This window comes from Podarcis liolepis (assembly GCF_965112155.1).
Source record: "Podarcis liolepis genome assembly, chromosome: Z".
In the NCBI taxonomy this organism is placed as follows: Eukaryota; Metazoa; Chordata; class Lepidosauria; order Squamata; family Lacertidae; genus Podarcis; species Podarcis liolepis.
The window spans coordinates 8816015-8839461 of NC_139570.1; the positions used below are offsets into that span (position 1 = coordinate 8816015).

At 43.9% G+C, this 23447-nt stretch overlaps 2 protein-coding genes across 7 annotated transcripts in view; both read left to right on the forward strand.

Moving 5' to 3' along the window:
• Window positions 1-15472, forward strand: part of MTM1 (myotubularin 1) — a 41976-nt gene extending 26504 nt beyond the window's left edge. For 2 of the 3 annotated variants that reach the window (XM_083486427.1, XM_083486428.1), the window contains exons 8-15: window positions 45-194; window positions 934-1122; window positions 2834-3019; window positions 3686-3892; window positions 6010-6102; window positions 7267-7380; window positions 7899-8075; window positions 13419-15472. In XM_083486427.1, the coding sequence (XP_083342553.1) occupies window positions 45-194; window positions 934-1122; window positions 2834-3019; window positions 3686-3892; window positions 6010-6102; window positions 7267-7380; window positions 7899-8075; window positions 13419-13577 (1275 nt within the window). In that variant the 3' untranslated portion in view covers window positions 13578-15472. The remainder of the gene's footprint in view (window positions 1-44; window positions 195-933; window positions 1123-2833; window positions 3020-3685; window positions 3893-6009; window positions 6103-7266; window positions 7381-7898; window positions 8076-13418) is intronic. The other variant, XM_083486429.1, reaches the window with a different exon arrangement.
• A 2489-nt stretch (window positions 15473-17961) lies between these two features.
• Window positions 17962-23447, forward strand: part of MTMR1 (myotubularin related protein 1) — a 58818-nt gene continuing 53332 nt past the window's right edge. For all 4 annotated transcript variants that reach the window (XM_083486418.1, XM_083486420.1, XM_083486419.1 and 1 more), the window contains exon 1: window positions 17962-18584. In XM_083486418.1, the coding sequence (XP_083342544.1) occupies window positions 18400-18584 (185 nt within the window). In that variant the 5' untranslated portion in view covers window positions 17962-18399. The remainder of the gene's footprint in view (window positions 18585-23447) is intronic.

Here is a 23447-nt window from a genome sequence, read left to right on the forward strand (position 1 = left end):
ATACAAGAAGGTGAAACATAAATATTATCTCTTTTCTCTTTAAGCGTCTGCCCAATGAACAGTGGAGGATAACGTTTCTCAATGAGCATTATGCACTTTGTGACACTTACCCATCCCTCTTGGTAGTGCCATATAATGCCACAGATGAAGATCTCAAGAAGGTTTCTGCTTTCAGGTCCCGAGGTAGAATTCCTGTAAGTGATTTCATCTATCACTTGTTTTTTGAAGTTGAGAACTGCTGAGCAAATGAGCATTGGAAAACAGAAACCTGTTTGTGTATTTCAAGGCAGGAAGAGAGCTATTATAAAATGCCTCTAAGTTGCTAACTATTCTTGTCCGCTTATGATCTTACATTTAAATAACCTCAGCATTTTCTAAAGTGAGAGTATTGTATAATTGACTAGATAACTTAATTGTAAAGGTGAGTGATATCTTAAAAGTTGTTATCTAGTCTTGAGCAAAATTAAAGGCTTCAATTTGAAAAAGAAAAAAAAGGGGAAATTAATTAATTCCCTTGTGAACTTCAGTCGAGCTCTTGTCAGTATTTGGAACACTCCTGTTATCTTCCTTGTATGAGTGAAGGATTCTAGCTTTGAACTGGTTGTTGTTGAACGCATTTTCAGAACTATTAACTTCCCATCCTCGACTGCGGTGCCCTTTCAAAAGTTACCTTATCATCTTAGCATGCACTTCCATTCTTTGGAAAGGACTTCCATGATTGGCTTCACCCATATACCTGCTGGCCTCTCAATATCACATGAGTGCCGTGAGATGAATCCACAGAAATATGCTTTCTGTGGTGCTCATATAATATTGAAAGGGTGTCTAACATTAATTCCAGACTTGCTTAGAGAATTGAACTTCAGCAGATGCAAAGTAAATTTTGTTCCAATTTTTCTGCAATTGGGCTCCAACTGTATTTCTGTGCCACAGGTGTTGTCATGGATCCATCCCGAGAACCAAGCTGTTATCACGCGCTCTAGCCAGCCACTTGTTGGTATGAGTGGCAAAAGAAACAAAGATGATGAAAGGTATCTGGAGCTCATCAGGGAAACAAATGGCCAGCTCTCCAAACTGACTATTTATGATGCAAGACCCAGTGTTAATGCTGTAGCCAATAAGGTAAGTGAATGTCTTCATAGCACCACTATAACAGTAGCTAAAGAGCCTTTTATTTGCAGTGTATTTTGTAGATATTAGAAATAGCTGCTACTTCAGAATGCTCTCTGGATTTGTCATTTGTAAATGGCATCATATTCTGCACAGTCATTTTTCGTGATTGACCGGAATGTTATCATTTTGTGTCAGCCGCAGAATCTGCTTCAAGTCAGCCTTTGTGGTAGGAGTTCAAGTTCCTCCTAACAAGATTTAAACTTGGCAGGCGGGGGATGGGCATGGCATCTCCAGATCTGGTTTATTTTAAACCATTCTGCCCTGCTTCTGTTAACTGTAAACCCTGTGTGACTTAAAAATAACTGAAAAATGTATGGGCAATAAAATGCAACCAGAAGGAATGCTAAAATTCCAATAAACCCAGCAGGAAACCACAAATAAAAAATTAGCTAGTTTAATCCACTTTGCCCAAATGCTTTGATTGAAAAGGGAGTACCAAAGGTGAGCAGGTTAGGACTCCCTAATGGGTAAGAATTGGAGTAGTGCCTTGCCAGCAGATCTGAATGGATGGGTAGTTTCATAGAGGAAATGATAAGCATACAAATGCATTCTCTTGGTTTTGTGTGTCTGCTTCTTCACGTGCAACTTCTATGATATCCAGGACTGCATCTGGCAGCTCTCTCCTTAGTCTAAGAAGAACAGTGTTTCTGACCTTTTAAACTTTGGAAACAGTGGGGGAATTGCTTTAAATGGAGAAAAATGCAAAATTTGGAAATTGTTTATGATAAGTCTAGTGGTTGCATTCCTTCCCTCCTGCACTCTGGCTATTCTCTTTGCTTTGTTATTTCTCGACCCACACCCCAGGATTACTCAGCCCCTCCCACAGCTAAATTTAACTGTCTCCTTTTGCTCCAGACAGACAGGGCCTAGATAGGCTTCTGCAGCCTAACATACTACGTAGCATTGGTTAAAAAAAGAAGCACTTGCTTTTCCTTAGTTAAAAGAACTTGGCTAAACTTTGCTCTGCTTTGGGAAATGTGATGACAGCAAATGCCTTGGAAAGTCTGTTCAGAGTTTCCATAACTCCTCAGGGGTGTGTACTTTTCGTCTCTTTACTAGCCCTTGCCATGGAGCAGATTTAGCAACTAAATTATGAAGACTGTTTTCTTTGTAGTGCCATTTGCTTATTTTTAAGTTGTGCTTTGCCAAAAAAAAAAAAAAATTATTAGGATGCCAAAGCTTGAACTGGAAAGATTTTATTAGAAGAAAGGAGGCTTTAAAATGGAATTAGAAGGCCCTGGGGCTGTGATTAAAGCAATACTAATTGGTCAAATGCTTATGGTGCTGAAAACTAGCAAATTTGGACTGTGTTACATAATACCCACTTAGATGTTTGATGTTAAACATATTATTCTTGTGCTAGAAAGAAATGCCTTTTGAACCATGTCCACTTACATAAACCCTTAGTAGTTCCTTCTTGCTCTGTGTACTGATACTTATTGATCCTATTTGGTAAATAGATACTGCTGCTTAGTGGAAAGCTTTGAAATATATTATAAACTGTCTAAACTCAAATTTACTTTCTTTTTGGTGAGAATATGGTATGATGTAACCACTCTTTATTTTTTAAGTTGCCAATTGTGTTTTCCTTGGGGGGGGGAATATTGTAGCAATTGTGCAATGGAGGCTAAACACACACACTTCCTTTTTTGACTCTCAGGCAACTGGAGGAGGTTATGAAAGTGATGATGCATATGCCAATGCGGAGCTGGTTTTCCTAGATATTCATAATATTCATGTCATGCGGGAATCCTTGAAAAAGCTTAAGGACATTGTTTACCCTCATGTAGAGGAATCTCACTGGCTATCTAGCCTGGAGTCCACCCACTGGCTTGAACATATCAAGGTATGGATGAAAAAGAGCACTTGGCTCATTGTCATGGACTGGCTGGATGCAGAGAAGTGGTGGGGGCACCAGCTGGGGAACCCCCAAGGGAATGGTGGTGGGATGACAATGTGTGGTAAGAGGGAGCAGACTGGGAGGAGGTGGTGTTGGAAGCTGAAGAGGCAACAGGGTTTGGTGAGCAGGAAGAGGCTGGGGAAGAGAGTGGTTCAGACTCAGAGGCGGGAGAGGAGGGGGGCCAGGTGGCAGAGTGGAAGCAGGCAGCTGAAGAAGCCAAGGAGCCTCCCCCTCTTGCTGTGACCAGCTTCTTTCCCCCTGGTCTCCCAGAACACAGAGAGAAATGAAGAGGGGGGCGCAATGAGAGACAGGGCCAAGGAGCCTTAGGCTGCTGGGGAAGGAGGAACCTTAGAGAGCAGTCGGAAGGCCTTCAGTCCTTGCAAGTGCCTCATTGGGGCAAGACCTACTGGGAAACGTTGCTGTGATTGCTAGCCCTGCACTGTTTTGGTTACTTTGAATAAAGAGTTAACTTCAATGACACTGGGTGCTTTTTTATTTTTATTGCTGACCTATGCCTGACACTTGTGCACTTATGCAGCACGGGATTGTGGTCTCAGTTTTTTAATTAGAACTTTAGTGTTACCTCAATTGTATTTTTGTTCCTTTCGCCAGCTTGTTTTAACAGGTGCTATTCAAGTAGCAGACAGAGTCTCCTCTGGAAAGAGTTCGGTTTTGGTACACTGCAGTGATGGTTGGGACCGTACAGCACAACTCACCTCTCTAGCTATGTTGATGTTGGACAGCTACTACCGGACGATTGTGGGCTTTCAGGTTTTGGTGCAGAAAGAATGGATAAGCTTTGGACACAAGTTTGCTTCGGTGAGAACAAATAAGAACCAAGCTGAAGGGTCAATGTGATAAGCCACCATCTGTCTGTCACAAGTTTCCTGTCTGTAATATGTGGGTGGCTAGTCAAACAGGATTATTGTATGGGTTTTTGCGAGAGTGCATTTGAAGCACTTTGAACATTAAAAAATGCTAAGCATTGTTGAGTTTGGTGCTCACACAGAACACCAAGCCAAAACATGAGTTTGGTGTGAAACACTGTCAATCTCAGGAGGAGGAGGTGGCAGGGAGAACAGACATAATCTGTGGGATTTCGGGTTTCATGCATGTATGCCGCAATCATATGAGCCCCCATATGAGCACATGTGGGGTGTAAGTGCAACCACACATATCTCTTGGACAAGTGGACCTTCAAATTTTGTCCTAGCTGTGGTGTAACATTTGTCTAAGAGACTGAAATAATGAACTAGGAAATTTCCAGTTCAAATATCTCCTCTGCCATGAGCTCTCTGTGTGTCCTTAGGCAAGTGCCACTTTCCCCCCTCCACACCTTCCCCCCCCCCCCGCAATCTATAACAGACTGTCTTAGAGGTATTCAGACAGTCTTAAGCACCCCCACTGACCATCTGCAATATGTGGGTAATACCAATCTACCATAGGGTGCATTTAAGCTTTGTTGAGATATATGTAATGTCAGTGTTTATTTTTCTGATGCACAGCAAGGCAATTTTGGTGCCAGTTTTGGTGTGTAATTTTAAGGCATTATGTTTTATGCTCTTTTGCTTTTACTATGGCTCTTTAATGATGAGTTCTGTTCAGCAGCCTATGCTTAAATGTGTTTTGCAGACTGCCTGACACTTGATTGGATATACTAAACTTGCTTTGACACTTGGAAGAATCAGTTCAGTTGCAGAGTCAGCCTATATCCTATGTGTCTTCCTCCAGGAACATTTTGATAGTGACATTTTTATACATGCGTTTGAAGTAGTGCTTCTCTGTATGCAATATGGCCCAGGAAGACATTAGTTCACCACCTCTACTTAAAATTTAAGACTCTTGTGTGAAGCTTTAAAGTACAAAAACAATAAAATCCATTATAAATTAGTAACGAGATTAAAAGCATATTTGCAAGAGTAAAACAATTTCACTAGCATTGTTGGTTTAACACTGATCTAAAGAATAGTGTTTTGTGTCAAGCAGTCATGTACACAAACTTAATTTACCTGTATTCATTTACCATTAGGCCTTTATAGCAAACTTGGGCTGTCTATGTGTATGTGAGCAGATTTTCCCAGACCAAAGAGACATGGCTTCTAAATCTTTGCCCTAAGCAAAACCACATGGTTGTATAGGAGCATAACTGAAAATTTGGCAGCTAACTGCTGCTTCAATAATAAATTAATGTGCCCTTTGAAAACGACTCCAAGTCCATTTTAAAAGCCTTTGTTTGTGCCATCTAGTTTCAAGTTATTTGGCAAATGGGGCCACCTTTGAATAAATGAGCTGTCACTTTAGCAGTGTGTTGTTCAACATTTAGAAAGTGAAAAATGATTGGGCAGTTGTAACATGGGGGTGGTCCTGCAAGAATTGTAGATGATAGACTTATTGTGGTTCATATTAATGCTCCCCTTATTATCCATAATGTGGAAATGGGTAATGCTTGTAAAATGCATATTCTTAAACATAATAGGTTCACAGTTTTCTGTATAAAAATACTTGGGGTGCTAAACTGAGAGAAAACGCTCCAAATTAGGGACATAATCCAGCCAAGCTTGAGCTTTGTGCTTTAACTCCCTCTTGAAATCAGTATAACTTAAAAGCCCATTGGTCTTTTAACTGTGGTAATTCAAGGACACAAACCAGCCAAAGTGTTCTGAGCCAGAGGACCATAGGAGGGCTCGTGGGAGTGGTTAGGTGCAGGGTTGCCAAAGAAAGGGTGCCACCTTTGGCTCAACACACAAAACAGTGCAACTATAAAATCTCATTGAGGTTTTATAAAGAGTGAACTTCATCCTGGACCATTAATTCTCATTTAAATTCACTGAAGAATAGTCAGCATTGAGTCAATCTTACATTTGCCACTGGCAATCTTGAGATTCCCAAGACAGAGTGAACTGACTCAAGTGAGGTTTGTGTGATTCTCATTTCAGAGAATTGGTCATGGAGACAAAAATCATGCTGATGCTGATAGGTCACCTATTTTCCTCCAGTTCATTGACTGTGTGTGGCAGATCTGTAAACAAGTAAGTTGTGTTGCCTAAGGCTAATGTAACAAATGTAATCCTGTCTGGTTATACCTAGTAAATTGACTGGGAGTTGTTCTCTAAGATGACCTGTGTGAGGTCATCCAGAGACTTTGGTATCACCAGTATGACAATGAACCCAGCTCTCTCTTGTTTCCTCTGACTAATTTTGGAGATGCAATGCAAGTTCTGACTCATTGGGGGGGAGCATGTGGGATCAATGAAGGTGAACAAACTGAATTTGTGGAAGGTAAAATTCCATTGATTATGGGTTTTGATGACTTTGAAGTAGCTGTTCAGCATGTTTTGCAACAGGGTGCTCTTGAATCCATCTTTGCTTATGCATGTTGAGATGTAGGAATGGCTAAGGGTATATTTTATCAGCCGCATCTGGTTTTCCAACTATCTGCTTTCTTGGGGAGTGTCAAACCTGGCAATAGTCTTTCATACTCCATTCAGCTCTTTTGTAGTGCACTTTATGTGGGGCTTCCTTTGAAGACCACCCAGAAACTTCAGTTAGTCAAGATGCAGCAATCATAGTTTGTTCCGGAGTTAGCAGGATGTAACATATTCTGCCAATGTTATGCCACTTTCACTGGCCTACAATTTGCTTTCAGGGAGCTGGTTTTGGCTTTTACATCCCTGGTCTTAGGTTGCCTGGAGTCTTGTGTTTTGTGCTTCTCTTTAAAACAGCATTTTTATAGGGAGGAATTCAGTGACACACTAAGGCGGTTCTTCTCTCAGGGCAAGCATTTTTTGGCTTGCCAGATGAACAACCCCACCCCCTGCCACTCCTTGCTCTGTGTGGTGTTCTGGAGGTTCCCCATACCCTCTTGAGCCAATGTGTGTGGGGGGGGGGAGAGATAGAAGCCCTGTAGAACAAACAGCTTGTGTAGGCCTACTGTTGTTGGGACCCATTAGTTAAATCCCGCCTTCAGTATTATACAAGCTATTGCAAGCTGTCTTATCTCTGCATTGCAGAGTAAGGTGGGTTATAATTTTTGTAAATTAATTTCAAAGTAGTGCATGAAAAATATGTTGAAAAGGGGGATAAATGGAAAATAAATAAATTAGACTTGTTACTGTTGCCATATGAAAGACACCTCTGTTATTCAAAAAGATAAAAGATAACTTGCTCTTGATTTCTCTTCCTCTTGTATCTAGTTCCCTACAGCTTTTGAATTCAACGACCAATTTTTGATTACAATTCTGGATCATTTGTACTCCTGCCGTTTTGGTACTTTCTTGTATAACTGCGACTCTGTGAGAGAGAAAGAGGTAAGTTAGTGCTCAGGTGATTTTGGACTCAGTTTGGAAAGGATGTAAGACTTTGTGTATGTTTGTATTATGCTTCATGTTATATGCACCATTTCATGTTACTTGGGGTTTGTTATTCCAGTCATATCTTATCTCTAGGTCCATAAGAATCAATCTGAACTCAGAGTTAGCAATAGTGATCATGTAAGATGAAAGCTGCATGCCTTTAATAACTTTATTTAAAATTAAGCTCTTTGCATAGTTATATTTGGTTGCAGCAATGAATGGCTAAAATGAAGTTGGTGACAGAAAAATACTAGCATTAAAACATATTCATCGTTTACATGCAGTTAGAAAATGAAGAGGTTGCCACTTTGAAGGGCTACTTTTGAAGATGCTTTTTAGCAAAGATACTGTATATCTATCGCCTGTGTGATTCTATGAGATAACAGCTGTATGAAATGTAAAAGCTGCATCACATTCTTCTACAGCATGCCAAGTGGTTTAAATTAATGCTGACACTTTCGTTTTCTTTGCAGAAACTGAGCGAAAAAACGTTATCTCTGTGGTCCCTGATCAACAGTGCAAAATCAAAGTATATCAATCCCTTTTATGCTAAAGAATTAAATCGTGTTCTTTATCCAGTAGCAAGCATGAGGCACTTGGAACTTTGGGTCAATTATTATATTAGGTGGAACCCGAGAATCAGGCATCAAGTAAGTTTATTATGATTATTTTAAAGTATTGGACAGATGCTGAAGTATTTGTAGCACTTTATAGATTTGTAACCTGTTTTCTCTCACTCCCCTTCAAAGTTGCATGAAAATAGGGAGCTTCCTCATGCCACACCAAGCCACCAGTCTGTCTTGCTAACCGTTCTGTATCCTGCTTCTCTTCAATCTGGTGCCCGCCATATGTATCTTTTTACTGCAGCCTCCATCGTCCCTTACTATAGACCATGCTGGCTGGGGCTTATGTGAGCTGTGGTTAGTATATCTGGAGGGTAGCAGGTTGAGAAAGACTGCACTGTTCCCAGGCTCCTAGTTCAGCTGGCTGAGATCCCTTTCAGTGGCAATGCTAGGGATCAAAATCTCCCTCTTTGGGTGTCGCATCTGTAGCTAGGATGATGATGATGATGATAATTTATTATTTATATCCTGCCCATCTGGCTGGGTTCCCCAGCCACTCTGAGCAGCTCCCAATTGAATATTAAAAACACAACACAGCACTAAACATTAAAAACTTCCCTAGACAGGGCTGCCTTCAGATGTCTTTTAAAAGTAGGATAGTGGCTTATTTCCTTGACGGAAGGGCGTTCCACAGGGCAGGCGCCACTACTGAGAAGGCCCTCTGCCTGGTTCCCTGTCACCTCACTTCTCACAGTGAGGGAACCACTAGAAGGCCCTCGGAGCTGGATCTCAGTGTCTGGGCTGAATGACGGAGGTGGAGACGCTCCTTCAGGTATACAGGACCGAGGCCTTTTAGGGCTTTAAAGGTCAGCACCAACACTTTGAATTGTGCTTGGAAATGTACTGGGAGCCAATGCAGTTTTCTCAGGACCAGTGTTATATGGTCCCAGTAGCCACTCCCAGTCACCAGTCTAGCTGCCGCATTCTGGATTAGTTGTAGTTTCTGGGTCACATTCAAAGGTAGCCCCACGTAGAGCACATTGCAGTAGTCCAAGCAGGAGATAACTAGAGCATGCACCACCCTGGCAAGACAGTCCGCGGGCAGGTAGGGTCTCAGCCTGCGTACCAGATGGAGCTGGTAGACATCTGCCCTGGACACAGAATTGACCTGCGCCCTCCATGGACTACTGTGAGTCCAAAATGACTCCCAGGCTGTGCCCCTGGTCCTTCAGGGGCACAGATACCCCATTTAGGATCAGGGAGTCCCTCACACCCCCTGTCCCCCCAAAACAATACTTCTGTCTTGCCTTTCCTTTCAACCTCAATCTGTTAGCCGCCATCCATCCTCCAACCACCTCCAGGCACTCACACAGGACCTGCACCGCCTTCACTGGTTCTGATTTAAAAGAGAGGCAGAGCTGGGTGTCATCTGAGTACTGATAGACACCCAGCCCAAACCCCATGATGATCTCTCCCAGTGGCTTCATATAGATATTAAAAAGCATGGGATCTCTGAGGCCCCCTACAAGTGAGAGCCCAGGGGTCTGAACACTCATACCCCCCCCTTTTCTGTAACAGAATTGGTAATAGATTGGAATTGATCCCATATAACATGACTAGACAGGACTCCAGCACTCTCCTGCCCTGGCCCTGCTCCCAGAGTGGAGTCTACCTCCTTCCGAATCTGAGCGACTTTATCTGCAAAAAACTTTGCAAAAGCATTTCAGGAGATCTTAGGGTCCCTACCAGGCCCCAGTGATGAAGGTGGTTCCAATAGATTGTGAACCACCTGAAAGAGTCTCCTGCTGCTGTTTTGTGCAAATGCAATAGAGGCGGTAAAGAAGGTACTCTTCGCTGTTGGTAGACTCAGTGTTGAGCTCTAACCTGTGTCCGGTCCAATTCAGGATGAGTTTTCCGCCACCAGTGCTCTAGCCGTCTCAACAATTGTTTCATCGTTCTCAGCTCCGGGGAAAACCATGGGGCTGTCTGGGCTACATGTAAACTAGGTGGCTCCAGGAGCACATCCGCCACGACCTGAAGCAGCTCGGGCAGGGAATCCTTGGTGCAGCAGGGAGGTCAGTACACCAAAAGGAATCCTGTACTGCCCCTATTGCCCAACTTCCAGAACATGCACTCAGAAAACTGGGTCTTCTCAATAGGACGCCTGGTGCAAACTAATGACTTCCTAAAAATCACTGCACCCCCCCCCCCCGCCGCCGCCCACATGACCTGGGTTGCTGTGCGTAAGAGAAACCTGGTGGACAAGCAGTGGCAAGAACAGGCCCATCTGCTTCATCCAACCAAGTCTCTGTCACACATGCCAGGTCAAGTCCCCCATCCACAACCAGGTCATGGATGGCAGTGGTCTTATGAATCATTGACCTGGCATTGCACAGCAACACTTTCAGGTCATGTGGGTTTCCCTTGCTGATTCCAGTATCCTTCTGGTCAGGACCCAGACCTGGAAGCAGGTTTAGTTCTTAAGCAACGACTAAGCCTGCCTCCTTGGTAATAATACATCTGCATACACTTATGGCTGTTGCACCTCAAAAAGGACCCTTGTAGAGCTGGAAAAGTTGCAGAAAATGATTACATATTAAAGTATCACCCGTACAGCTGCACCTCCCAGCTGTCCCCAGAGCTTGCGAGGCCGGCAGCGGGGAGAAGCGCTCTTCTCCCCGTCGCCTGCCTTCAGATCAGGTCCGGGGACAGCGGGAAGACGTGCTGCGCCTCCCCACTGTCCCCAGAGCTTGCGGGGCTGGCCGCGGGGTCTCCCCGCCGCCAGCCTCCAAACCACTTCGGGAGACAGCGGGATGGCGGCATTCCGCCTCCCTCTGTCCCCCGACCTTGTGGGGCTGGCGCTGGGGCTCTCCTGAAGCCTGGAGAGCAAGAGGGGTCGGTGCGCACCGACCCCTCTCGCTCTCCAGGCTTCAGCGAAAGCCTGCATTCGTCCCATAGGACGCGCACACATTTCCCCTTCATTTTTGTATGTTGTAGAAACCAAACACATGAGGAAATGGGGGTGGGATGTCAAATAGAAACTTTAAAGGTTCAAAAATGTATAATGTTCTGGGAGATTTAGGGAGATTTAATAAAAAAGATTTGGGGAAAAAAGAAAGGAAAGGTGTTATAGGCTACAACATTTGTAGCTGTTTGGGGGGCGAACATGAATAAGGAGGGATGTGATGAGTATAAAAAGGTGCATGGTGTTGCGAAAATGAGGAAGGCTATGCTTACTAGAAGCTGGGAATCATCCAAGGAAGCTGAATGATGGGAGATTGGGGGACAGACAAGATAAAGTACTTCTCCACAGAATATACAGTTAGACTGTGGAATTCCCTCCCACAAGATGCAGTGAAGGCTGTCACCCTGTCACAAATTAAGGGAGAATGTGGCTCTTAGTAGCTATTAGCCATGAGGGCTATATTAAATCCAGTATCTGAGGCAGCGTGCCTCTGAAACTCAGTTGCTGGTGATCGCAAGCAGAAGTGTGCTGTTGCATTCATATCTTGCTTTTTGGGCTCCTCGTAGTTTGCGGGTTGGCCGCTATGAGAACGTAGATCGGCCCTGGTCTGATTTAGCAGGACTTATATTCTCTGCTTCCCTGTTTTGGGGTAATACTGGAAGCCAGCCATAAGAACATTTATTTGGAAGTACGTGCCATGGGAATGTGCTTGGGGTTGGGGAATTAGAAAGCTATAATGCAAGGTGAGTAATCCCTTTATGGGCTAATAGCCGTAAATAAAATTAAGTGTAAGTATCCCCTTTTCTGCCTCAGTATTGAACCCCTTCTGGCTGCTCTTCAAGCATTCCGTACTTCTCTTCCTGGTTAACTACTGTGTAAAAGTCGATCTACTGAGGAGAAAAAGATGGGATACACTTGATACTTCTTAGCCTCAATATTTGGTACAACAGCTGGGAGCAAAGAGAGAAGAGAGCGTCTGTGTTTAACAAGCAGTCTTTATCAGCAATCCACTGGAAAGCAGCAGCAGCCTCAAGGCAGCGTTTTTCTGTACTGTGTCTCCAGTTGTGTTTACAGCATGCTGGGGGTTGGAAGAAAGCCAGGCAATGCTCTGTATGCCATTCAGAGTTGCAGACACTATAAATCCAGTGTGCCTGCTTTGAAGGTCTTTGCATGGATAGAAAAGAAATGCGTTCTAGAACATAAAAACACACCTGTAAATTAGTTTACTGGGAGAGAGATATGTAAAGTTGTTTCTTTTTAGCCACATACATAACCATAGCACTCGGAATGGGGACATTTAAATATTTTAGGGCAGGTGGTGCAGCCCAGTTCACTGGAATGACTGCCCAACCTCCGCAAATGGCGTTAACTATCTGGTCTCGTTTGTGCTCTTCCTTGGCTTGATAGCAAGCAGATAAAGGGTTTGGGGAGGCAGATCAATGCTGGACTTAGGCTCTGCTTTAAGAGATTTGTTATTGAAAGGGCCTAGGAAAGCAAAGTGCTTGGAGAAATTTCATGTATTGCCATTATTTGTATTAAGTGTGTGTGTGTGTGTGTGTGTGTGTAAGTGTGTAAGTAAATGTCACCCTGAAGAAAGACCTCATTGAAAGGTGGAATTCTGGTGTCATTCTCAACTACGATCAATCTAACCTGCTCCAAGGCTTAGACAGATCACCTTCCCCTCTCCTCCTGCAGGGCTAGGACTAGGAAGCCTGGAAACTTTTGCTTCTGCTCCTAGTCAACTACAGTTTGTCATCTCATCCATACTAACAAACTGTGGTTAATTCATTATAGTTGATTTAAAATAAGTCTTGCTTTTGGAACCATAGAGAACTAACTACAGGCTGTTATAAGAGGAGGGAAGAGAATAAATGAGGCGGCATCTTCCCATCCCGTGTTGCCTGGCAGCAACAATTACAACAGGCTGCAGCGGAGGAAGGAAGTGGGAATACTCTGCTGGCACAGCTGAGAGATGGACAGTGTTTGGCAACTTTTCTTGAACTTGTCCACCCGAGCCAGTCATTGCAACATTAGAATAACTTGTTCCTCAGTTTGCTTATCTCCTCTCCGCGCCGCCCCATCTATTTTCCCTTTGTGTCTTGTCTTTTTAGATTGTAAGCCTCGGGGCACATACTGCCTTTTTAAAAAACTGATGTTGGAACCTTTACTGGTGAAAAACAAGATAAATAGTTGATGTTAACCATAGCTCTGAGTAGGTGGCGCAGCAAGCTACTCTTAACAAAAAGCAGAAGTTTTTGAATTCTTCCTTGAGCCCATTTGGGAGGGAAATGCATGAACCTGCTAAATCTTGCTAAAGTATAATATCTGAATGCAGCCAGTCATCTCTACACATATAGACTTGAAGATGGAGGTCTTGGATCTGATTTAGCTATCAAATCTTGGATTATTCTGTATCTTCAGCAAAGTCCAAATAACATATTTTAAAATCTTTCAACTGTGTCTAGCAGCCAAATCCAGTGGAACAGCGTTACATGGAGCTACTGGCATTGCGCGATGACTACGTGAGACGACTAGAAGAACTGCAAATTGCGAACAACCCCAGATTTCCCAATTCCTCCTCATCTTCTTCACAGATGATGTCGCACGTGCAAACTCACTTTTGAAGGAGACTGGTTGGATTATTTTCTTTGAACATTGTTATAAGTGGTGCTTATTCTGATGTATTGGACAAGAGGAAAACATTGATGCCTTATGTAGAGTTTTTTCCTAAAATCTTTGTCCCTATAGGAGAGGATTTGAACACAAGTGGGCTTTTAAAAATAGATTTATGTGCCTTTCACAAACTTTTGCCTGGGAAAAATGTCATCCAACTAGCAGTTATAATATCTTTAAAGGTGTTTTTTCCCCTCCTACTGCAATCCAAATAGATATAGCTAACGCTTTCAATAATAGCCATCATCTTTTTTTAAAGACAGTATGAATTCATTTTTGTCTATAGGCTCTCCTGCTCAGACTTAAAATGCATGTTTAAGTTCATATATTGAGCAAAGTGCCATTGATGCCAATGAGAAATTTGCTGAATCATATGCACATGTAAGAAGCCTGTGGTGTAAGAAGCAAAGTTGTTAAGGGCACATGCTCTTGAGGATCAATTACTGTGTGGACTAGTTTTATATGGTTTCTTACACTGAAAACTTATTTCAGTGATAGTGGTAAGCTATCATGACTTAAATTTGTGCCTATTCAGAGCAGCAGCCTTATGAGATGGAACATAATGTGTGAGCTTGTATAACTTGTTCCCATAATAAATTAGTATTTTTCTCAAATATATTAAACAATATGCAGAAAATAGGGAGTGCACTGAAAATATTTAAATGTTGCAGATCACTCGGTTTGCTGTCTGCCTTCATGTCAGTTTTTTGTTAAATTTTATAATTCCTTTCAGTAATCATTTAAAAACATTACAAGCACTTGTGAAGTCAGCACAGACCTTGCAACTTGATATTTTAATCCACATTTTATTTAGGATAAACAGTTTATTAAGTGATATTTGGTCAGTTCAGAATATCTTGAAGAATAGGATTTGTGAAGAACTGTTTGCAGCTAACGTGACTTATTTTCAACATATTTGACACTTTGAGGGTGTTTGTCTACCATTTGTAAATTATTATATGTGTAATTTTTGATCTACAAAATGTAAGGTGGCAAGGATATCCTAGGAATAATTTGTAAATTAATTGGAAATGTTTGGAGTATTATTTTCTTTGTAAAGTGTAAATATTTTCGGTTTCAAAGACTGAAGACAAAGTCCATAAAATACTATAAATTTATTAGTTTTAGAGGACATTGGGATATTTTAGAAATAGTATATTTTCATTAAAAGAAAAGCAGAGCACATTAATACGGTTAATAGTATACTGATAAATTTGCACTACTTCTTCAGGGATAGACTGAAGTACTAGTAATAAATTCCACTAGTTGATGCATGATTTATTTCCTTCCACTTGATACCTGTCCTCTAAATTTCACACACCTTTGATTCTTTTGTCTTTATCTCATTGCACATGTACATGGCTTGTTGTTTTCTGTAAGGGTAACAAATCTGAGATGAACTGCATAACTTGAATTACAAGGAAACTCACGTATCCCATCAGCCTATTCTAAATGACCGAGTATAAAACTCTGAAAAACTATGCAGACTGATATAATTGCCTTTTGTTTGCCTGCAGTTTTTAAGCATCTCATTTTTCACGGGAACCCTTAAAACATCATGTATGTTTCATACTGTCTAGTGTGGATTAATTGCTATCTTGCTTGTTTTTACTAAGTAAAACACTACACGCTCAACTAGGGGGTGGGGGGTTGCGGCAAAGCGGGGAGTATTGTAAAACAGATTTAAATACATTTGCCTTCTCCTTATCTGCATACCATTGATTGATGTTTCTACCACCACAGGTGATGCTGTGTCCTGAATTTTAGAGAATTTAATGTTTGGGAAAGTATAACTTGATTTTTTAATACCTGCTTAAGTCATATGAAATAAAAAAGCTGAACATTTCTTTATGCCTCTTTTCTGGGTAGCAAACAGCCCAATCCTATACACCATTCCTAGGGGCCCACACTGTATGGAACAGAATTTATTGAACCAGCTCCAAGGAAGGTCTGAAGGGTGGTGATAAAGAAGAGGCCTTCTCTGTAGCAGCCCCAGTTTATAGACTGCTCTTCCCAGGTGCCTTGGCCCTCCCCACCTTACGAAGAACTGGAACTCCAAACTTCCATTCTTCCAAAGGCTTTAATGCTTAATCAGATCAGTACATTAGACAAACTACAGGTTACAAGGTTCAGAACGTACACCAGAGGTAATATACATGGCTAAGTGCAACCTTAATACATTGATCTAACAAGCCAGGGGTCAGCCCCACAAACAACCCAGAGATGCATTTTAAATAAAAGGACACATTCTACTCATGTAAAAACACACTGATTCCCAGACTGTCCGCGGGCCGGATTGAGAAGGCGATTGGGCCGCATTTGGCCCCCGGGCCTTAGTTTGTCTACCCCTGTAACAAGCAGTACAACCTTCTGTACCTTTCTTTTGGAGTGTGGGGCAGAGTGTTTGCGCGACAAGAAGCTGGAGTTCTGGGACTCGGCGCTCCTTCACTTGGGCTGTGACTGCAAGGTTGCTCATGCTGGCTCTGACATATCTCTGGAGGTGTGGTCAGGATCAGATTTACTGCTAGTTGCCTCCCCAGAAGGAGTTGTCTCACGGAAAGCAGCAGGCAGTCTCCCATCTATCCATTTCTAGGGAACCACCCACTAAGAGTATACTCTCAGGTTGCCACCCTCCACATCTCCCTTGGAGAGGGCCCATGGAGAAGGACCTTGGATGGCTAACGCATGGTCCAGATTGGTTCATATGGGGAGATGTAGTCCTTGAGGCATTGGGGTTCTGAGCCACAAGGCTTTATAGGTCAAAACCATGTTTCTTGCTATAACATTAATGATCACCAAGCTTTGTAAGTTTAAAAGTTACAGCTATATTGGGCATTCTTAATTTGGTTAGTGGCTTGCTGAATTGACGGTGGACTGTGAAATGGGCTAGTATATTAGAAATTTGATTTTTAAGTGCCTGAATTCATTTTGAAGATGCAAGCCACCTTCATCGAACAGTTAAGCGCATGTGATTAGCAGCTGTGAGTGCTGTTTATTTTTAGCATATGCGTTTCCTTTCTGCTCTGCCACATGTGAAGGAGGGAGGATGTTACAAAATCTAAGGGGTTCAGTGCTGGTGAGAGGTACATTACCTGTTGTTTTCACTAATAGTATTGTGGTGAGGAGTGCTCTTACTTTAAATCAAGGATTGGTAGCTCCCAAGAGCCTTGACAGATGGATCTTCTGTATTAGCTTCAGCATCTCAGGCAGAGAACATCAACAAACTACCTGGGGATTCTGATGGTCCTTTGTGATTTCCACTATAACTGGTTAGCAAATTCAGGAAATCTTATGAAATGGTAATCTCCCTCCCCCTCCTAATCTGCACCTTTCTTATCCCCTTTATACTTTCAGTTTAGTGCAGTGATGCTAAACCAACCACCTGGTAAGACCCTTATTGGAGAACTCCCTCTGCTTGCCAAAGTGTGAGGCGCACACTACATATTATAAATCATGGAATTGTTGAGTTGGAAAGGGACCCTGACAACCCTCTAGTAGTCTATACCAGCCCCCTGCAATGCAGGAATATGCAGCCCTATACAGTTATAACCTGCAACCCTGGCATTAATAGCAAAGTAGACCTAACATAAATGGAATTACCTGGCAAAAGCAAGTTCACACCTCTCATTGAGTTTCTATACACATATACACAGTGCTTTTTTCTGGGGGGGACACACGAAGGGGTTCGCATACCCCTAAACATTTTGTAAATCTAAGTTTGGCCTCATTGAGGGGCAGTATTTCAAGATGAGTAGGGTGTACCTCTAAACATATTTTTTAGAAAATAGGAGGATCGTTTACTGATATATTTTGGAAATCGTTCATGTTCTTATGCAGCAGCATTGTTTTATACTTTCTCCAATGTCAACCAATCATAGTGCAAAGCAGTCGTGTCCTGTGTTATAAAGCAAGTACTGCTGGGTTGTGCCTCTTCGTTTCCCAATGGTTTTCTTACCAATAAATAAAAAATCCGGCGTGGCAATTTTCATTCTGAAAGTGTGCCCCAGAGAGGGGAATTTAAAAAAAAAAAAGTTTTAGAACCGCTGCCTTGAGAGAAACCTCTCGCTCAAATTTCCATTTCACCACAAACAGGGTGGAGATTTCGAGAGTCCCATTTGCGCACAGCAAATGTCATCCGCCGATTTAAAAGGCATAAGGGAAGAAAGGGGGGGGGGCTAAGATGGGACGAATTAAAAGCGAGGGTGGCGGGAACCCATCCCAATGGGACAGAAAAGCGAGAACAATGATCTGCCGTTCCAATCATGCTCATGGCCAGAGGAAAAGCACCCGAGAAGCAGCAGGCAGACACGTCGAAGCAGGGGGTGGGGGTGGGGAATGGATTCCAACGGGTCTACTCCGAGTAGGGACTGCGCGCAGCCGGCGCGGGGACACACAAGCGCCGCGTGAACGGGGCTGAAATCTCGACGGCGGCCGCGGCACATTGCTCCCCCCTCATGCGAACGCTCCGTCGGCTGGCTCCGCCCGACCCGCCCTTTTCTACCCCCACCCCTCAGCTCAGAGAAGGATCGCAGCCTCAGCCGCCTCAGCAACCGCCTCTCGTGCTCCTGCCGCGGAGGCCTGTGGGTAGGGAGCCCGCCGCGCGCTGCCTCGGCGGCCGCCTCCGCCAGGTGACAGTTGGCTTCCCGGCTGCCGCCGCCGCCGCCTCGACGCCTCCTTGCTTCTCCTCACGAGCCAGGCCGGGAAGCGAGGACGGAGAGCAGGAAGCCCCCGCTGCCCGCTCGCCCGCGGCCGCACTCCACGGCCACCGGCAACATGGACGGCAGGGCGGCGGCGGCGGCGGCCGAGAGCGGAGCGGGACCCGCCGGCCCGCTCAGGAGACCCACGCGCCTGGCGTCGGTGACCGGGCCCGGGGCGGCCGCGGCGGCTGCAGCGACTGGGGCGGCCTCGTCGTCGAGCGCCGCCGGGTCTCGCCAGCCGAGTGTGGAGACCCTGGACAGGTGAGGGCGGGAGGGTCGGGCCCCGAGAGGAGGCGGCGGGGGTGGCAGCGCCGCCGCTTTGTGCTCGCCGGCTGCCTTCTCATCACGCTCCGGGAGATTGGCTTGTGTGTTGTCGGAGGGAGGGGAAGCCGCTCCCTATTCCTGGTGTCCCTTTCGTTATAAGAGCATCGGTAGACGAGAGAGAAGGGGTGGGGGATGGGGTGGGTACGTGGGTGCACGCGTGCAAAGGTGTCTGCACATGTTTATATACGTGTGCATTTATATGTGCGCATATACGTACGTGTGTATGCATATATGTACGTGTGTATGCCTGTGTGTGTGTGTGTGTGTGTGTGTCTGCATGCATGTTGTTCGGATGCCTGATTATCTTCTTCCAAAGCAACTACTCTATTACCAACTTAAGAATGGAAAGCGTAAAGCCTGTGGTCAACAACAGAGGTTTAAAGACTCTCTCAAAAAAAATGCAACTGACAGTTGGGAAACACTGGCCTGCAAGCGCTCCAATGGGAGAGCAGCCTTTTCCAAAGGTGCCCATGGGCTTTGAAGACGCTTGAAGTCAGGACGAAAGGTGCCAAGAGGAAGGCCGTTGGCAAACCCTCACCATGATCAACTCCCACCCAGAAACTTATGCCCCTGCTTTGAAAGGACATGTGGATGCAGAACTGGCCTCCATAGCAGTGGTGTAGCGTGGGGGTGCAGGGGGGGGCTGGCCGCACCGGGCACAACATCTGGGGGTTAGGGTTAGGGGGCACAAATCCACGGGTTAGGGGGCGCAAATTACTTGCCTTGCCCTGGGTGCTGACAACCCACGCTACGCCACTGCTCCATAGTCACAGACTCGTCCTTAAAACCATGTTCATGGAAGAGAATCTTACTCAGCTAAAGCAATTGCCAGAGAAGAAGAAAAAGAAGATCTCTGTATACTATACATGTATTTTTACATTTTTATACAGCCATACCTCGGGTAAATGTGCTTCAGGTTGAGCGATTTCAGGTTACGCTCTGCAGCAACCCGGAAGTAACGGAGCGCGTTACTTCCGGGTTTCGCCACTCTCGCATGCGCAGACACTCAAAATGACGTCACACGCATGCACAGAAGCGGCGAATCGCGACACGCGCAGTCGCGGGTTGCGCTCGCCTTCAGGATGCGAACGGGGCTCCTGAACGGATCCCGTTCTCATCCAGAGGTACCACTGTATTGTAATCTGCCCTGTGATCCTTGGATGGAGGGTGGTATAGAAATAAATAATAATAAGTATAATATATATAATATATAGAGAGAGTGTATTTGTGTGTGTATACTATATATGTATACTATATGCATGTATGCACCTATGTCTCTGTGTGTCTGTATATATGTATAGGTATAGTTGTTGGCATCCGTCTGTTTCGGAAGGCAGTGGAAGAGTGTGCCTTTGAGGGTGGAGTCGAATGGTTGGAGAGTTACAGTGCCTGCTCTGCCAGTAGAGTCCGATACAGGAGAGATATGTTTTGTTGCAGCTGGGGCAGATGAAGTTTTGCTGCTACAGATGCACCATGGCATTTCTTCTCTCTGTGCTTTTGCCAGTGGTCATTCCTCCTCTGGTCACTGCTGTGGATACACAATGTGACTAGATGCCTACCTCCACAAGATGATTGTGTCCTTCAATGAAAACGTGCATCAATGTCCAGTATGACAGCTTCTGACGCCTTCTCTAAAAAGAGCAATGTGAAACAGGGCTGTGTTCTCGCCCCAATTCTCTTTGGCACATTCTTCTCCCTGTTGCTCATATGCATTCAGCTGAAGACAGGGTGCACATCCATTCCAGGAGTGGCAGGGGCCAAGAAAAAAGGGTGGTGGGTCCTTATGTTTGCAGATAACAGCCTTGACAGCACACTCCAAGGAAGCGCTACAGAGTCTCATCAAATGTTTTGCCAAAGCCCACATAGAATTTGTGTGTGTGTGTATGTGTATGTGTGGTTGTGGATATACACATGAAAATAGCCAAACTTGACACATCCTGCTTTGTGGAGGCTAGTGATAAATGCACCCTCCAGCATTTTATGAGATTGAATGAGAGAAGTGAACTAATGGTAGACCCTCCTTCATTAGAGGGTTTTTTAGCAGAGGTTCGGTAGCCATCTGTCATGGATGCTTTAGTTCCTGTATTGCAAGGGGTTGGATTAGATGACCCTTGGGGTCCCTTCCAACTTTACAGTTTTATGCTTCTATAATCAGGCCCAGAAGGACTTTAGAAGAGCTCCCCTGAGCAGCTGATAGTGGTTTCAAGGGATCCGGTGCCATTCCAACTTCCACATGAGTCTCTGTGTGAGAGAGAGACACACACAGAGAGAGAGATGCTTGGCTACTGCATACTACTAAATAACCTATTAATTTCAAAAGCTGGTCATCACTTTGGTGGGAATTGTGCAGGCACCAGTGTTGTGGCATGCACTCCCTCCTGACATACCAGAGGATTCATATGTAGCAATATGAATTAAAAGGCTGTTTCTGTGATTTCTTGAACTGATCCTCCTGTTTTAATTGCTGTTATAATTGATCTGCTGTTTTAATGGGATTGTTTGATTGTTTATTTTAATTGCTGTGTACTTTTAATTATTCTTTATCTTAATGGTATTGTGTAGTTGGTTCTTATGCTTTATAAACTGCCTAGAAGTCATTTGGAAGTTTACTATTAAAAATAATAGTTAAATGATACAATGTTTAGTACATGTATTAATCACTATTGGGTATGATGATATTAAATGGTGTATCCTATAAACTAGTGCAATATAGTGACAAGGAACTGAGCTGCCAACCCTGAAGTCCCCAGTTTAAATGCTGCCTCTGCTATGGACTTATTATTAGGCAGCCTTAGGCAAACTGCTGTCCCTCCATCTCCCCTTTCCTCACAACTCCCCTCCAAATAGTGTTATTTATTTATATAACAATATTGACGTACATGGTAGTGTTGTTGTTTTTTTTTAAAAAATGGTTTAAGTCCCAAACCCAAGGGACTTACTCTAAAATAGACATTGAGAAGCAACACAGGAAGGGCTAAATAGAGGTGGAGTAGACAGAGAAGAGGAGATGTGCCTTGGGAAGTGTTCTTAGGACCAAATAGAGAGGCCTGGAGGGCCACTTTTGGCATGCAGGCATGAGGTCCCACACACCTGAGGCATAGGCACTAGGGGATGAGGGAGCAGAAAGGAAGTGGGGAGTGGTGTGTGAGTTCTCCATAAAATTTATAATTTGAAAAATTTCTGTTGGGTAACTTGTATCAGAATATTTTCAAATTGCATCAGAAAATTTTTCTAATCCAGACTGATCTAATTTAATATGTGTAATTTAGTTGTAATTTTTGATTGAGCTAACAGAAAGTATCCCAGGTTTTAAAAAAATTGTCCATATCCCAGAAGTATTTAACCTCTCACAATGTGTCACATACTTACTAGGGACAATCACCTGAGAAACAAATACAACCTTGACATTTTGCTCAGCTTGCTTAATATATTTGCATTCATTGTTACTAATGAACCAATGAGACATATTTTTTAAAAAAGAGAAATAAAGTTCAGGGAAAAATCCACCCCACATCAGCCACATGAATTTGAAATTTGATTTCCCCAGTTCTAGTACAACTCTCAACAACATTGACTCATTTATATAACCTGCCCTTTATTGTGGACTTTCATTAGGTTGAGGAAAGTTTGTTTTCCATAGAATAAGTTACTGAAAATTCATTGTCTCCATTCCTTTCAATATTTCACTAGCTGAAACTGGTTGTAGCATATCTCAAATTCCCACATCACTTCCCAGAATCTGGCAGTCTTCTCAGTTTTTGATGCCAAACCACTTCAGGATGTTTCAGGAAATTGCTTTCGTGTTTTTCCTGAGTGTTTAGGCATTCTTGAAGAAAGAACCTCTTGCTAAGACTTAATGGGTCATCCAGTTAAAATCCTGGGATTTGCTAACCCTAAAAACCTACTTGGTCTATAATCTGTATGCTTCTAGTTACAAATGTTCATGCTTAAACAGATATCAGTTTTCTCCTCTTGTTGTCCAGTTATTTTTTCAAGTCAGAAGACTTTCCTAGTATTATTCTTTGCACCGTTTGTTTTTGTTAATTGTTTTTGTCTGCTCAATAGAAAAATTAACTAATGTTTTAAAATACCATATTTTTCGCCCTATAGGACGCACTTTCCCCCCTCCAAACATGAAGGGGAAATGTGTGTGTGTCCTATGGGGCGAATGCAGGCTTCAGGGAGCTATCCGCAAGCCTGCGGAGCCCGGCGGGAACTCCTGTGGGCTCCGAAGGCTTGCGGATAGGTGCTTGCAGCCCGAAGTCCGGGGAGCGCAGCACTGCGCACCCCGGGCTTAGGGCAGCTAACCACAAGCCTGCAGAGCCCGGCGGGAGTTCCTGCCGGGCGCCGCAGGCTTGCGGATAGCTGCCCTAAGCCCGGGGTGCGCAGTGGGCTACAGCGCCGCACTCCCCGGGCTTTGGATAGCAGCAAGCTCCGGGAGCGATGGCAAGGTTGAGCGCAACCTCGCCTTCGCTCCCGGACCCCCAGCCCCGAGGCTAAAAACAAAGCGAAGACAGCTAGCGGGATCTATCCCGTTTGCTGTCATGGCTTCTTTGCTCTTTGGGGCTCAGGGGGGAAATAATTTTTTTCCCTTTATTCCCCCCCCCCAAAAAAATAAGTGCGCCCTATGGGCTGGTGTGCCCTATAGGGCGAAAAATACAGTACTTCTTCAAAAATTGCCTCTGCCTTCACATACGCCAGTTTCCCCATTTCTGGGTTATTATAAGGAGTGCTCAAAATGGGAGAGCAAGAAGAAAAAGCAGGATGATTTAATATAAATAAGGCCACATTTAATTACAT